Source organism: Tachyglossus aculeatus, chromosome 19, assembly GCF_015852505.1.
Source record: "Tachyglossus aculeatus isolate mTacAcu1 chromosome 19, mTacAcu1.pri, whole genome shotgun sequence".
Lineage (NCBI taxonomy): Eukaryota > Metazoa > Chordata > Mammalia > Monotremata > Tachyglossidae > Tachyglossus > Tachyglossus aculeatus.
The window spans coordinates 3,420,370-3,437,168 of NC_052084.1; the positions used below are offsets into that span (position 1 = coordinate 3,420,370).

Genomic DNA, 16,799 nt, shown 5'->3' on the forward strand with positions numbered 1-16,799 from the left:
CCCCACGTCACGCAGCAGCCGGGATGAGAACTCAGGTCTTTCTGATTCCCAGGCCCGAGCGCTATCCGCTAAGCCACACGGCTTCTATCGAGTGGATAGTTAGCACGGAACTGGCGAGGTGGTTACTGAGGGGATTTGGCTCGGGGAGAAGAAATGCTAATCGGGAAAGTCCTCCTGTCAGAAATAAGATTTGCGAGGGTTTGGAGAATGAGGCTGCTGGGTTCTCTCCGCACATGGACCAGCTTTTCATTTGTTTTTTCTTTGTTCAGGGTGAACTGCTAAAAGACATGTTACCTTTCACCAAGCATTCAGCCATACCCCTGACTGCGCTGGCCACAGACCTCTACACTAAGGTGCTGCTGGCTGGAAATAAGGGTAAGAGCTCGTCTCGATTCATTCCTTGGACGCCGTCGGAGCAGCTAAGTAGCACAGGAATGTTCACAGGATTCGTTCTTTTTTGTGGTACCCGTTAAGCGCTTACCAGGTGCCAAGCGCTGTACTAAGCGCCGGGGTAGATGCAAGCTAATTAGGTCGGACACAGTTCGGGTCTCCCATGGGGCTCACAAGTCTTAACCCCCATTTCAGAGATGAAGCACAGGAAAGTGAAATGACTTGCCCAAGGCCACCCAGCAGACAAGTGGCAGAGGCAGCATTAGAACCCAGATCCTTCTGACCCCCAGGCCCGGGCTCTCACCACTAGGCCACGCTGCTTCTTCTTTAACCATTGAACCCTGTCTCCTTTAATGATAATAATGATGGGATTTGTTAAGCGCTTACTATGTGCCAATAATAATAATGTTGGCATTTGTTAAGTTCTTACTATGTGCAAAGCACTGTTCTAAGCACTTGGGGGGATACAAAGTGATCAGGTTGTCCCACATGGGGCTCACAGTCTTAATCCCCATTTTACAGATGAGGTAACTGAGGCTCAGAGAAGTTAAGTGACTTGCCCAAGGTCACACAGCAGACATGTGGTGGAGCCGGGATTCGAACCCATGACCTCTGACTCCAAAGCCCGTGCTCTTTCCACTGAGCCACGCTGCTTCTGTTCTAAGCGCTGGGGGAGATACTGGGTAATCAGGCTGTCCCACGGGGGGCTCACAGTTTTAATCCCCATTTTACAGATGAGGGAACTGAGGCCCAGGGAAGTGAAGTGACTTGCCCAAAGTCACACAGCTGATAAGGTTTGGAGGCAGGATTAGAACCCACATCCTCTGACTCCCAAGCCCGGGCTCTTTCCGCTAAAATCACACTGCTTCTCCTTTGACAGAAGGACACATTATTCAGTGGAGCATCGGATCCTTCCTGGCCCAGCCCCACGATGGAAAGGTGAGAAGGCATGGTACCCCCCGCGGCTGCTTTTTTGGCTCACCAAGATCTGATCGGTGGAGACAGGAGGAACTGTGAGAAAGAATGAACTAATTAACTCATGACGTAATTTATAAAGCACTCACTATGTGCCACGCGCTGAACTGAGTGCTGGGATCGTCCTGTCTTATGCCATCGAGTCATTTGTGACCCATAGCGACTCCATGGCTACGTCTCCCGCAGAAGGCCCCGATTCGAACTGCAATCCTTCTGGTAGTGTATCCGTAGAGTTTAGATCCATGATATATGGATATATATATCCATGATATATATATATATCCATGATATATATACATATATATCATGATATATGGATATATATATCCATGATATATAGATAGATATAGATATAGATATAGATATCTATATCTATATCTATCTATATATCATGGATATATATATCCATGATATAAAGCCCACTGTTGGGTAGGGACTGTCTCTATATGTTGCCAACTTGTACTTACCAAGAGCTTAGTACAGTGCTCTGCACACAGTAAGCGCTCAATAAATACGATTGATTGATTGATTGATTGATTGATATTCAGTATGAATGTAAGCCCGTTGTGGGCAAGGAATAGGTCTGTTAATTTTTCTACTGTACTCTCCCAAGTGCTTAGTAGAGAAGCAGCGTGGCTCAGTGGAAAGAGCACGGGCTTTGGAGTCAGAGGTCGTGAGTTCGAATCCCGGCTCCACCACATGCCTGCTGTGTGACCTTGGGCAAGTCACTTCACTTCTCTGAGCCTCAGTTACCTCATCTGTAAAATGGGGATTAAGACTGTGAGCCCCGCGTGGGACAACCTGATCACCTTGTATCCCCCCAGCGCTTAGAACAGTGCTTTGCACATAGTAAGCGCTTAATAAATGCCATAATAATAATAATAATAATAATAATAATAATACAGGGCTTTTTACATGGTAACACCCTATAAATACAATTGAACGACTGAATTCCCCTCTGACGTCTCAATCGATTGATTCTCCTGCCCTTGATTCAGTCTCTGGCCTACGGTACCGCCTCTGGATTTCAATCTTGAGGTCTTAAGAGCCAAGGGAATAGCCTGTCTGTCACATATTATCCACTCCAAGAAGAGATCTGATTGACGAACCATCGCCATGTCAGACTACAGGACAGACTGCCCACTGGTCCAGCTTTAGATATTTGGTGGAAAAAAAATCGCCATCCCTTTCATTCAGTCAGCCAGTTATTTAATGGTATTTGTTGATTGTGTACTGCATAAAGAACACTGTACTAAGCGCTTGGGAGAATACATCGGAGTCCACAGATCCGTTTCCTGCCCAAGAAGAGCTTCTAGTCTGGAGTTACGAATCGACAGTTTTGAGCTTACACTCAGTTATTCGGTAGTATTGATTCAGTGCCTGCTGTTTGCAGAGCACTGTGCTAGGCGCTTGGGAGAGAACAATAGAGTTAGTAGACATGTTGCCTGTCTTTGGGAAGCTAAAACTTTCTGGAGAAAATCTTCAGAGCTCAGAGTTCTTCGAATCACCTCAGCTCTGCTTCTTTTCGGGGCCCCTCCTCACCTCCACCGTGAACCAGAATCCAGTAATGAATTCATCAGTAGTATTTATTGAGCACTTGCTGTTCAGAGCACTGTTCTAAGCACTCGGGAGAGTACGATATAACACGTTCCCTGCCCACAGAGAACAAAAGAGAATCCTTTCTCTGCCTCCCTCATGGCTTCTGTAGTAATAATAATAATAATAATGGCATTTCTTAAGCACTTACTATGTGCAGGGCACTGTTCTAAGCACTGGGGCGAGGTGATCAGGTTGTCCCACGGGGGGCTCGCAGTCTTAATCCCCATTTTACAGATGAGGTAACTGAGGCACGGAGAAGTTAAGTTGACTTGCCCAAAGTCACACAGTTGACAATTGGCGGAGCCGGGGTTTGAATCAAAGCCCGTGCTCTTTCCACTGAGCCACACTGCTTCATCATCATCATCAATCGTATTTATTGAGCGCTTACTGTGTGCAGAGCACTGTACTAAGCACTTGGGAAGTACAAGTTGGCAACATATAGGGACAGTCCCTACCCAACAGTGGGCTCACAGTCTAAAAGGGGGAGACAGAGAACCAAGCATACTAACAAAACAAAATAAATAAATAGAATAGATATGTAGCATACTAACAAAATAAAATAAATAGAATAGATATGTAATAGATGTAATTACATGTAATTACATATTATATAATAATGTAGATGTACATTAATGTACATCTATTACATGTAATGTAATAGATATGTAGAGATATCATCATCAATCGTATTTATTGAGCGCTTACTGTGTGCAGAGCACTGTACTAAGCGCTTGGGAAGTACAAACTGGCAACATATAGAGACAGTCCCTACCCAACAGTGGGCTCACAGTCTAAAAGGGGGAGACAGAGAACCAAACATACTAACAAAATAAAATCAATAAATAGAATAGATATGTAACATACTAACAAAATAAAATAAATAGAATAGATATGTAAATAAATAGAATAGCTATGTAAATAAATAGAATAGATATGTAATAGATGTAATAGATTAGATATGTAATAGATGTAATTACATGTAATTACACATTATATAATAATGTAGCTGTACATTAATGTACATCTATTACATGTAATGTAATAGATATGTAGAGATATGCTTCTCTAGCAGAGGCCCTCTGTAGCCGGGGCCTCTTCCCAAACCATGCTGGGAGTTTTGAGTGGTTCAGCCTGCTTACCAAGGCCGTGTCCCGTTGGGTCTGCTTCTGTCTTTTGCCATTTAGCAATTCAAGCAGATCCTTTGCTGGCGAAGTCACTCGCTGAAAGTTGTCAGCCTGTTCTACGAAGAGGAGAAAAAAGTGGTGGTGACGGCGTCTCTGGATGGTTCTGTAAGGTAAGTCCGCACGAGTGCACCTTCTCAAAGCAGCTTGCTGGTCCCCAAGGACCGAGTCTTGTTAAGGTGGACGCCAACCATTGGGCTACCGGCCTGGTCCGCAGGAAGGACATAAGGTGGCCGATTTGTGTCTTGGGAAGACTTGCTTCGGCGTACGAAGCGCATAGAGCCCGGGCCCGAAAGTCAGAAGAAAACTAGGTCCTAATCCCGGCTCCGCCTCCTGTCTGCTGTGTGACCTTGGACTAGTCACTTCGCTTCTCTGGGCCTCGCTTCCCTCATCTGTAAAATGGCGATTAAGACTGTGAGCCCCATGTGGGACAGGGACTGTGTCCAACCTGATTAGCTGGTATTCCGTGCTTGGCACACAGAGCTTAACAAATATCAATTTTTAAAAGTACACTCAGTGTACTTGGTGAGTAATAATAAGACCGTACCTCACCTGTCCCGCCATCGACCCCCGGCCCATGTCATCCCCCGGTCCTGAAATGCCCTCCCTCTGCCCATCTGCCAAGCTAGCTCTCTTCCTCCCTTCAAGGCCCTGCTGAGAGCTCACCTCCTCCAGGAGGCCTTCCCACACTGAGCCCCTTCCTTCCTCTCCCCCTCGTCCCCCTCTCCATCCCCCCCTTCTTACCTCCTTCCCTTCCCCACAGCACCTGTATATATGTATATGTTTGTACATATTTATTACTCTATTTATTTATTTTACTTGTACATATCTATGCTATTTATTTCATTTTGTTAGTATGTTTGGTTTTGTTCTCTGTCTCCCCCTTAGACTGTGAGCCCACTGTTGGGTAGGGACTGTCTCTATATGTTGCCAATTTGTACTTCCCAAGCGCTTAGTACAGTGCTCTGCACATAGTAAACGCTCAATAAATACGATTGATGATGATGATGATGATGAACAACAATAATATAGTAGATAAAATTATAATTAATAATTATATTAATTTGTGATAATCAATAATATAGTAATTATTATAGTACTGGTTAAGTGCTTACTATGTGCCAAACTCTGGGGTAGATACAAGTTGATCGGGTTGGACACACTGAACTTTTATGGGTAGTAATAATAATAATAATAAGGCATTTATTAAGTGCTTACTATATGCAAAGCACTGTTCTAAGCGATGGGGAGGTTACAAGGTAATCAGGTTGTCCCACGGGGGGCTCACAGTCTTCATCCCCATTTGACAGATGAGGTAACTGAGGCCCAGAGAAGTGAAGTGACTTGCCCAAAGTCACACAGCTGACAATTGGCGGGACCGGGATTTGAACCCATGACCTCTGACTCCATAGCCCGTGCTCTTTCCGCTAAGCCACGCTACTTCTCTACTGCTAGTACTACTACTACTAATAATAACAATAATAATAGTAATAATGGTATTTGTGTTGCACTTACTAGGACCCAAGCACGGGTCTGGGGCTTATTCATCCTAGGCAGGTTGGACACAGTCCCTGTCCCACAGGAGGCTCACGGTCCAAGAGTGAGGGAGAACAGGCATTGAATCCCCATTTTACAGATGAGGAAACTGAGACACGGAGAAGTGAAGTGACCGGACCAAGGTCACACAGCAGACAAGTGTGGAGAAGCAGCGTGGCTCAGTGGAAGAAGCCCGGGCTTTGGAATCAGAGGTCGTGGGTTTGAATCCCGGCTCCGCCAGTTGTCAGCTGTGTGACTTTGGGCAAGTCACTTCACTTCTCTGGGCCTCACTTAACTCATCTGTAAAATGGGGATTAAGACTGTGAGCCCCCTGTGGGACAACATGGTCACCTTGTAACCTCCCCAGCACTTAGAACAGTGCTTTGCACATAGTAAGCGCTTAATAAAATGCCATTATTATTATTATTAAGTGGCAGTACCAGCATTAGGACTCCAAGGCCCGTGGTCTTTTCCCTAGGCTATGCTGCTTCTCAAATTAATTTAGCAATAAATGGTTTCAAGTGCTCGGGATGGGTTGGCATCGGAGTGGGGGGCATAGCGACTCGTGATTGCTAATTCCCCCCTCCACATCTCTCACCTAGACTTTGGCATGCCCGAAATGGGCATTACTGTGGCTACCTGGGGCAGCGCAGGGCATTAGAGCTGACGGAGCCAGGCGACTTCATTTTGCCCTGTGACATCAACGAATATCCCGTGGAAATCAAAGAAGATAACAAGTACATGATGGAGAAGAAACAAAAATACGAATATCCTCTCGTCTTCGACCGAAGAAAGTAAGGTCTCTGGCCCGCGCAGCCAAGTGAACATTTCGTAGAAGGATTCATCCTCTAGCATTCCCATTTATCATCCACCATCCATCATCATCGCTACTTATTCAACGCTCGAAAAGAGGAACTCACTGAGATTCCTGTTTAGAGACTTTGTCCCCTTCAGCCCTCTGGCCCATCTCAGCCCAGTGGTTACTGGGCAGAAAACTAATTCCCCCTCAGTGCCCCCTTTACCCTCCTCACCTCAATAGTAGTAATATTACGGTAGCATTTTTTGAGCTCCAAATGGGTGCACTGAACTGCTTTAAAAGCCTGTGAAAGTACAACACAAATAAGTGGTGTGTTCCCTGCCTACTGGGGGCTTTCACTCTAATGGGGGACCCAGGCATAAAAAACTGTAACTGGAGTAATCAAATCCACCAAACCTGTGCTTTCCCCATGCTGTATAACATCTTTCTGAAAAATCACCACGTCCCTGATTAATTCCCACGTCCCCGGTTGTTTCAATCAATCAATCAATCAATCAATCAATCGTATTTATTGAGCGCTTACTGCGTGCAGAGCACTGTACTAAGCACTTGGGAAGTCCAAGTTGGCAACATATAGAGACAGTCCCTACCCAACAGTGGGCTCACAGTCTAGAAGGGGGAGACAGAGAACAAAACCAAACATATTAACAAAATAAAATAAATAGAATAGATATGTACAAGTAAAATAAATAAATAAATAAATAGAGTAATAAATATGTACATATATACGTATATACAGGTTAAGACTCTGTGCCCCATGTGGGACAACCTGATTACCTTGTATCTACCCCAGCGTCTAGAACAGTGTTGGGAACATAGTAAGCACTTAGACACCATCATCATCATCACTTACTATGTGCCAGGCACTGTACTAAGCACTGGGGCGGACACAAGCTAATCAGGTTGGACACAGTCCTTTCATCTTGTTAACCAATCAATTCCATCAGTGAGCCCTTACTGTGGGCAGAGGACTGTACTAAGCACTAGGAATGTACAGGACCACAGAGTAGGTAGACATCGAGTGTATAGTCTATCACCTTTGTCAGCTAATCTTAGCGCTCTGTGGGTTTCTCAGCTTATTCATTCCACTTATTAATTCTTTCATTCAATCCATCCATCCTATTTATTGAGCTTACTACAGGCAGAGCACTGTACTAAGCGCTTAGGAGAGTACAGCATTGATAGACACATTCTCTGCCCACGCTGATCTTACAGTCTAGAAGGGGAGACACATTAATATCTTCTAGACTGTGAACCCGTTGTTGAGTGGTGACCGTCTCTATACGTTGCCAACTTGTACTTCCCAAGCGCTTAGTACAGTGCTCTGCACACAGTAAGCACTCAATAAGTACGATTGAATGAATGAATGATAGACACATTCTCTGCCCATACTGATCTTGCAGTCTAGAAGGGGAGACACATTAATATCTTCTAGACTGTGAGCCCGTTGTTGAGTGGTGACCGTCTCTATACGCTGCCAACTTGTACTTCCCGAGTGCTTAGTACAGTGCTCTGCACACAGTAAGTGCTCAATAAATACGATTGAATGAATGAATGATGGACACATTCTCTGCCCACACTGATCTTACAGTCTAGAAGGGGAGACACATTAATACCTTCTAGACTGTGAGCCCATTGTTGAGTAGTGACCATCTCTATACGTTGCCAGTAGTGACCGTCTCTGTACGTTGCCAACTTGTACTTCCCGAGCACTTAGTACAGTGCTCTGCACACAGTAAGCGCTCAATAAATACGATTGAATGAATGAATGATAGACACATTCTCTGCCCACACTGATCTTGCAGTCTAGAAGGGGAGACACATCAATATCTTCTAGACTGTAAGCCCGTTGTTGAGTAGTGATCGTCTCTATACGCTGCCAACTTGTACTTTCCAAGTGCTTAGTACAGTGCTCTGCACACAGTAAGCGCTCAATAAATACGATTGAATGAATGAATGATAGACACATTCTCTGCCCACACTGATCTTGCAGTCTAGAAGGGGAGACACATTAATATCTTCTAGACTGTAAGCCCGTTGTTGAGTAGTGATCGTCTCTATACGCTGCCAACTTGTACTTTCCAAGTGCTTAGTACAGTGCTCTGCACACAGTAAGCGCTCAATAAATACGATTGAATGAATGAATGATAGACACATTCTCTGCCCACACTGATCTTGCAGTCTAGAAGGGGAGGCACATTAATATCTTCTAGACTGTGAGCCCGTTGTTGAGTAGTAACCGTCTCTATACGCTGCCAACTTGTACTTTCCAAGTGCTTAGTACAGTGCTCTGCACACAGTAAGCGCTCAATAAATACGATTGAATGAATGAATGATGGACACATTCTCTGCCCACACTGATCTTACAGTCTAGAGGGGGAGACACGTTAATACCTTCTAGACTGTGAGCCCATTGTTGAGTAGTGACCATCTCTATACGTTGCCAACTTGTACTTCCCAAGCACTTAGTACAGTGCTCTGCACACAGTAAGCGCTCAATAAATACGATTGATTGAATGGATATCAAGAAATTACAGATACAGATCAAAATTATATGTATATATGTTTGTACATATTTATTACTCTATTTATTTATTTATTTTACTTGTACATATCTATTCTATTTATTTTATTTTGTTAGTATGTTTGGTTTTGTTCTCTGTCTCCCCCTTTTAGACTGTGAGCCCACTGTTCGGTAGGGACTGTCTCTAGATGTTGCCAATTTGGACTTCCCAAGCGCTCAGTCCAGTGCTCTGCACATAGTAAGCGCTCAATAAATACGATTGATGATGATGATGATGATGATGATGAAATTCCTTTAGTCATCTTCTTCCTTTGACCACCTCCAATCGTATCTACATTTTCCTTCTTATTCCCATTGCGTGACGGTGACTTCTACTTCCCTTGGGCTCTGCCGAGAACTCAGCACAGTGCTTCGTGCACAGTGGGCGTCCAGCGAACCCTGACAAAGACCGGCCATGCGTCTAACAGGTTGCTGGAGTCACAGCTTTGCCTCCTGTTTAAACGCGAATGATTTCCCTTGTCTCTGGGTGCAGGTGGAAGCAGTTGAGTCTGATGCCTGAACTTTTCAAAAAGTCACCTTCCAAGGCGGTTGACGCGGACCATCAGTACAAGTATTTCAAGTTTCTGGCTTCCCCCAAGGTAGGGTTTTCTCTCTCTTTTAACCCTCTGCTCCTACCTTACCCTCTCTGCCCAGAGACCAGGGAGAAAGCTGCTCACTGGTGTCGATTCAGTCAAGCAACCAAGAGAAGCAGCGTGGCCTAGTGGAAAGCGCCCGGCCCTGGGTTCTAGTCCCGGGTCTTCCGCTTAATAATAATGATAATAATTATTATTGTTATGGTATTTGTTAAGTGCTGTGTGCCAGGCTTGGGTGGATATAAGCAAATAGGGCTGGAAACAGTCCCTGTCCCACGTGGGGCTCACAGTCTCAAATCCCCGTTTTCCAGATGAGGTAACTGAGGCACAGAGAAGTGAAGTGACTTGCCCAAAGTCTCACAGCAGGCAAGTGGTTTTAGAACCCATGGGATTAGAACCCATGACCTTCTGACTTCCAGGACCATGGTCTATCCATTACACCATGCTGCTTCTCCTACACCATGCTGGGTGACCTTGGGCAAGTCACTTCACTTCTCTGTGCCTCAGTTACCTCATCTAGAAAACGGGGATTTGAGACTGTGAGTCCCATGTGCAATAGGGGAAGCAGCGTGGCTCAGTGGAAAGAGCCTGCGCTTTGGAGTCAGAGGTCACGGGTTCAAATCCCAGCTCCGCAAATTGTCAGCTGGGTGACTTTGGGCAAGTCACTTCACTTCTAGAGAAGCATCATGGCTCAGTGGAAAGAGCACAGGCTTTGGAGTCAGAGGTCATGGGTTCAAATCCCAGCTCCACCAACTGTCAGCTGTGTGACTTGGGGCAAGTCACTTCACTTCTCTGGGCCTCAGTTACCTTATCTGGAAAATGGGGATTAAGACTGTGAGCCCCCTGTGGGACAACCTGATCACCTCGTAACCTCCCCAGTGCTTAGAACAGTGCTTTGCACATAGTAAGCGCTTAATAAACACCATTATTATTATTATTATTTGAAGGATTGGGTCGGTGGGTGAAATGGAGGGAAAGGCCGGGAAAGACCAAACTGGCCCACCGCCTCGCTGATCTTTGCTGCAGATTCAGTTGAAGTCCCCCACCCCTTTCCCCTCTTTAACCCTTTTGACCCCGCCGTTCACCCATTTTCCTCTCCACCTACCTCAAGAACGATAGAAAGATGCCGTGGAATCTCATCTTGCTTGCGTTTTACAGATCAGAACCCACATTTTGGAAAGCTCCAAGAGCGGGAACAAAGAAGCTGGCATCATATTTGGCTTTCTGCCCGTCTATAGGGTAAGTCTGAGAGCCGAGCTCTCTCCCTGGGCCGCAAGTTCGCTCTAAGTCAGGGCCCGAGGTGGAGGGTGAGTTGGGGGGAACAGCCCCAAGCCCCCCACGGGCTGAGCTGACCGAGGGGCCAGAACAGTTCCTTCGGCCCCCAAGCCGTGCCGAGGTAGAGGCAGCAGAAGTGAGGTTGGTGACAGACTCCACCTTGAGGGCCTCGGGGCTTTCAAACTCCAGCCGGCTCCCAGTGGAGCGGTGCTTCTGGAAGCTGTGGAAATTATCTGAGACGCGCCAACCTTATTCCCAGCAGAGAAGTTGTATCATCTCCGGTGTATCATCTCCAATCATAATTTTTGAACACCTACTGTGTGCAGAGCACTGTACTAAGCGCTTGGGAGAGTACGATACAACAGATCCATTCTCCGCCCACAACGAGCTCTCGACTGCCATTTCTGACCAACTCAATTTGGTCTCCGGTGAAGAAGTCTTGCCCGGTGAAGCAGAGAGGCCTTAGCAGAAAAATCTCGAGCCTGGGAGACGGGCGACCTGGGTTCTGATCCCGTTTCTACCGCTTGTCTGCTTTGTGACCCAGGGCAAGTCACTTCGCTTCTCTGGGCCCCAGTTCCCTCATCTGTAAAATGGGGATTCAATACCTGCTGTCCCTCCTAGTTAGATTGTGAGGCCCAAAGTGGACCTAATGATCTTGTATCTGTCTACCCTAGTGCTCACTATGGAGTCCCACATCATCATCAATCGTATTTATTGAGCGCTTACTGTGTGCAGAGCACTGTACTAAGCGCTTGGGAAGTACAAATTGGCAACATATATAGACAGTCCCTACCCAACAGTGGGCTCACAGTCGAAAAGGGAATGAGACATGAGACAACCTGATTTCCTTCTATCTTCCCTAGGGCTTAGAACAGTGCTTAGCACAGAGCAAGCACTTAACAAACACCGCAGTTGTTATCATCATTGAGGATACACAATAATAAGGTTGGAAATCATTAAGGGCTATATGCCAAGCCCTGTACTAAACACTGGTTTAGAAACAAGGTAATTAGCTTTGACACAGCCCCTCTCCCAAATTGTACCCTCAGGGGCAGGCGGGTGTTGGTATTATCCCAAGATCACACATGGGGAAACTGAGGCTCAGAGAGGCTGAGTGACTTGCTTCAGGTCACACGGCAGGCCAGTTGCAGAGCTAAAATTAAGGATCTGGGTTATCAGTCTCACGCTCTTTCCACTGCCTCTCTGTATGAGGCTGAGAGACTCCACTGTCTCTCAGTTCTTCAGGGGTAATTGCTGTCAGATTAACATATATAAAAATGATATATAATATTGTTAATATATAATATAATATATCATATTATATAATATAATATATAATAATATTATATATTATATATATTAAAGCCTCCTGTAATAGATTTATTCCCTCTTTCCTCTCTCAACCCTTCGGGTTCATTAAAGATAAGACGGCTCCCAGCTCAAGCAGCGAAGCAGCGAGAGACCGTAAACTCGTTGTGGGCAAGAATGCGTCTGTTTATTGTTATAGCCTACTCTCCCAAGCGCCTAGTAATAATAATAATAATAATAATGGCATTTGTTAAGTGCTTACTATGTGCAAAGCACTGTTCTGAGCGCTGGGGAGGGGAAACAAGGTAATGAGGTTGTCCCATGTGGGGCTCACAGTCTTAATCCCCATTTTACAGATGAGGTAACTGAGGCTCAGAGAAGTTAAGTGATTTACCTAAGGTCACACAGCAGACATATGGTGGAGCCAGGATTCGAACCTGCGATCTTTGACTCCAAAGCCCGTGCTCTTTCCACTGAGCCAGAGCTCTGCACACAGTGAGAGCTCAATAAATACGATTGAATGAATGAGAGGCGAAAGCTGGCTAGCCCTGGGATGTGGTGGCGGAGGAGAAGTTGGGGGCGGGGGGGGAACATGTCCAAGATGGTCAGGGAGACATTGCTTGGGCGCTTCTCTTGGGTTCCAGATCCAGAGTCCCATTAGCCTGAGGCACCTGCCCCTGATCGGAGCCGACACGCAGAAAGACTCCAGTGAGAACCTCCAAGTGAAGAAGAAGGGCGCCCGCTTCCCAAACCTGGTAGGTTCTCCACTCTGGAATCTCCGTCCTTCCCCCCTTCCTTCCGCATCTGCATCCCCCACCTCTTCACAATAATAATAATAATAACAATGACATTTGTTAAGCACTTACTATGTGCAACACACTGTTCTAAGCGCTGGGGAGGGTACAAGGTGATCAGGTTGTCCCATGTGGGGCTCACAGTCTTAATCCCCATTTTGCAGATGAGGGAACTGAGGCCCAGAGAAGTGAAGTGACATGCCCAAAGTCACACAGCTGACAATTGGCGGAGCCGGGATTTGAACTCATGACCTCTGACTCCCAAACCCGGGCTCTTTCCATTGAGCCACGCTGCTTCTCGGTGTCCGGGAGGGTGGCTCCGGGGGTATCTTTCGTTTATATTTCTTTTATATCTGTAATTTTATTGATTTTGTATCGATGTCCGCCTCCCCGGCTCTAGACTGTGAGCTTGTTGTGGGCAGGGAATGTCACCGTTTATTGTGGTATTGTACTTTCCCAAGCGCTTAGTACAGTGCTCTGCACACAGTAAGTGCTTAATAAACACGACTGAACGAATGAACATTAAGGATCGGGGGACTTAAGACAGACTTGTGCAGTCACTGCTTGAGCCCTTCTCTGCCTGGAGTGAAAAAGACTTTTAGACTGTGAGCCCACTGTTGGGTAGGGACTGTCTCTATACGTTGCCAACTTGTACTTCCCAAGCGCTTAGTACAGTGCTCTGCACACAGTAAGCGCTCAATAAATACGATTGATGATGATGGAGTGGAGGCTGATGGGAGTCCTGGAAGTCGGCAGTTCAGTTATCAATCAATCAAAATGTTTATTCAATCATTCAATCGTATTTATTGAGCGCTTACTATGTGCAGAGCACTGTACTAAGCGCTTGGGAGACTTCAATCCAACAGAATTAGCAGACACGTTCCCTCCTCATAGTGAGCTTACAGTTTAGAGCGGGGAACAGAGAAAACCTTCCATTTCCCCTCCTCATTCAAATCACAAACTAATTTCCTGGGTCTAACGTTTTCCCCGAGCTCGTCACGGGCTGGGAATGGGTCTGTCTACTGTTACAGTGTTATCTCCCGAGCGCTCAGTACAGTATCCTGCACCCGGTAAGCACTCGATAAATACGTTCGATCGATCGATCGAAAGGAAGCAGCGTGGCTCAGTGGAAAGAGCCCGGGCTTTGGAGTCAGAGGTCATCGGTTCAAATCCCGGCTCCGCCACTTCTCAGCCGGGTGACTATGGGCAAGTCACTTCACTTCTCTGGGCCTCAGTTCCCTCATCTGTAAAATGGGGATTAAGACTGTGATCACCCTGTGGGACAACCTGATCACCTTGTAAACTCCCCGGCGCTTAGAACAGTGATTTGCACATAGTAAGCGCTTAATAAATGCCGTCATTATTATTATTATTATTATTCTTAAGGACAGAGTATAGGCCCTTAAGGGGTGGACGATCTGGGGACTGAGATTCCAGTCGCTTACGGGAGACTCACGCCGGGTTCTTTATTTTGCAGGTACAACGTAGAAAAAGCTTGAAAAAAAATCTGACCCCTGCGGTCAATCTGGCTTCAGCCTTCTTTCCACCCGCTGCAAACCCCGAAGAGAAAAATTAGAAGTTGCTGCTACCCGATTAAGTATTAAACCTGAGCCGTGGTCAAAACGTTGGGGAGTGATGTCTGTACCGCCAACTTCCTTAGGCTCCTCTGGGCATCCCAGCATCATTTTGGGGGACGGGGGCTGAAGCCGAACTAACGCTAATAATGACGGTTTTTGTCAAGCGCTTACTACGTGCCAAGCACCGTTCTAAGCGCTGGGGCAGAAACAGGCAGGTACAAGTCCCAAAAGGGGCTCACACTCTTTATCCCCATTTTACAGAAGGGGGAACTGAGGCCCAGAGAAGTGAAGCAACTTGCCCCAAGTCACGCAGCAGCCGGGATTAGAGCCCAGGTCCTTCTGATTTCCAGGCCCGTGCTCTATCCGCTAAGCCACACTGCTTCTCGCCTTCAAGGAACTGATGCTCTAGATCGATCAATCAACTGATCAGTGATATTTATTGAGCGCTTACCGGATGCAGAGCACTGCCCTAAGCGCTTGGGAGAATGCAATGCAACAGAACTGGTAGACCGGTAGGCTGTTTCTTGCCCTCAATCAATCGTATTTATTGAGCGCTTACTATGTGCAGAGCACTGTACTAGAAACTGACAGTCCATACGGACCGATCGATCAGTGGTATTTATTGAGCACTTACTATGTTGAGAAGTAAGCAGAGAAGCAGCGTAGCTCAGTGGAGAGAGCACGGGCTTTGGAGTCAGAGGTCATGGGTTCGAATCCCAGCTCTGCCACTTGTCAGCTGTGTGACTTTGGGCAAGTCACTTAACTTCTCTGTGCCTCACTTACCTCATCTGTAAAATGGGGGTTAAGACTGTGAGCCCCCCGTGGGACAACCTGATCACCTTGTAACCTCCCCAGCGCTTAGAACGGTGCTTTGCACATAGTAAGTGCTTAATAAATGCCATCATTATTATTATGATTATTACGTGCAGACCCCTGCCCTAAGCTTTTGGGAGAGTCTGATCCAACGGAACTAGCAGACACGTTCCCCGCTCACATCTCTTCTTACAGAGAAGCAGCGTGGCTCCTTGGAAAGAGCCCGGGCTTTGGAGCCAGAGGTCATGGGTTCAAATCTCGGCTCCGCCAATTGTCAGCTGTGTGACATTGAGCAAGTCACTTCACTTCTCTGGGCCTCAGTTACCTCATCTGTAAAATGGAGATTAAGACTGTGAGCCCCCTGTGGGAAACCTGATCCCTTGTAACCTCCCCAGCGCTTAGAACAGTGCTTTGCACGTAGTAAGCGCTTAATAAATGCCATAATTATTATTATTCAGCAACCTAAGAGTTGGGGTCCACCTTGGCTGCAGTAGTTGATTCGCCAGAAGCGCACGATGGCCTTGGCCAGATTTACGCCCACCCTCGGCCTCTCCCTCTGGGACACCCGCAGCCAGCGAGGCAGCTCGACCTGAACGGCGTCCACTTTCCCGCCGCTCTTCGAGCCCAGCTGCTGAACGATGTATCCTCCGCGGAAGTAGCGGCCCGTCCCGGGGCTGGGCCGCGCGGGAGAGGGGACGCAAGAATATCGGCCGTCCTCGTCCTCGATGAACTTGCCGAGGCTTCGGTTTCCTCGGAGCAAAACCTCGAAGGGGACACGCTTGAGCCGCAGGGAGAGGCGGCGCAGAGAAGACTGCGAAGCCGTGAAATTCCCGTCGTTGAGAGAGTCGTCTTTCAGGGCATACCCTAACTCAATCCAGTTTTCCGGGTGGCTCTGTCCGTGGACGTCCAACCAGAAGACCTCCGGCCATGGGGGACTCGGCCGTCTTGATGAACGCCATGAACTCTCTCCAGGCCTGTTTGGCCTGGGCGTTCCCGAAAGCGGCTTCTCCTATTTCCCGGTTGGGGTCCATCTTGATTCGATGGAGGTGATTGACGATGAGGTGCGGGGTGTATCCTCCCAGAAGCCCGGTGATCTCTTTGGCCAGAGTCCGGGCGATCTCCAAGGTATAGCTGTCTGCCTTGGTGCGAACCGGACACCTTTTAGACTCGGGAACGCTTCCCGGAGGGCAGGCGTGGGAGAAGACGCAAGAGTTTCGACGCGAATCCCAGCATCCGTTGACTCTGTCGGGGATTTCGGGGGGGCGGAGGGAACCACCGTGAGGAACGGTGATAATCAGGTTCATGTCGCCGGCTCGGTATTCGACGAAGTTGTTGGTGCCAAAGGTGGCCGGGCCGCATTCTGGGAAGAAGGAAGCCA

General features: G+C 47.1%; 1 protein-coding gene across 2 annotated transcripts in view; it reads left to right on the top strand.

Annotated features, from left to right (window-relative positions):
* The window catches only part of WDR64 (WD repeat domain 64), an 82,274-nt gene that overhangs the window by 36,158 nt on the left and 29,317 nt on the right, over positions 1-16,799 (top strand). The window contains exons 21-28 of one of the 2 annotated variants that reach the window (XM_038761235.1): positions 270-375; positions 1,271-1,329; positions 4,149-4,258; positions 6,284-6,475; positions 9,555-9,660; positions 10,813-10,893; positions 12,882-12,992; positions 14,509-14,649. In XM_038761235.1, the coding sequence (XP_038617163.1) occupies positions 270-375; positions 1,271-1,329; positions 4,149-4,258; positions 6,284-6,475; positions 9,555-9,660; positions 10,813-10,893; positions 12,882-12,992; positions 14,509-14,607 (864 nt within the window). In that variant the 3' untranslated portion in view covers positions 14,608-14,649. Of the gene's footprint in view, positions 1-269; positions 376-1,270; positions 1,330-4,148; positions 4,259-6,283; positions 6,476-9,554; positions 9,661-10,812; positions 10,894-12,881; positions 12,993-14,508; positions 14,650-16,799 lie in introns of those variants that run through there. The other variant, XM_038761236.1, reaches the window with a different exon arrangement.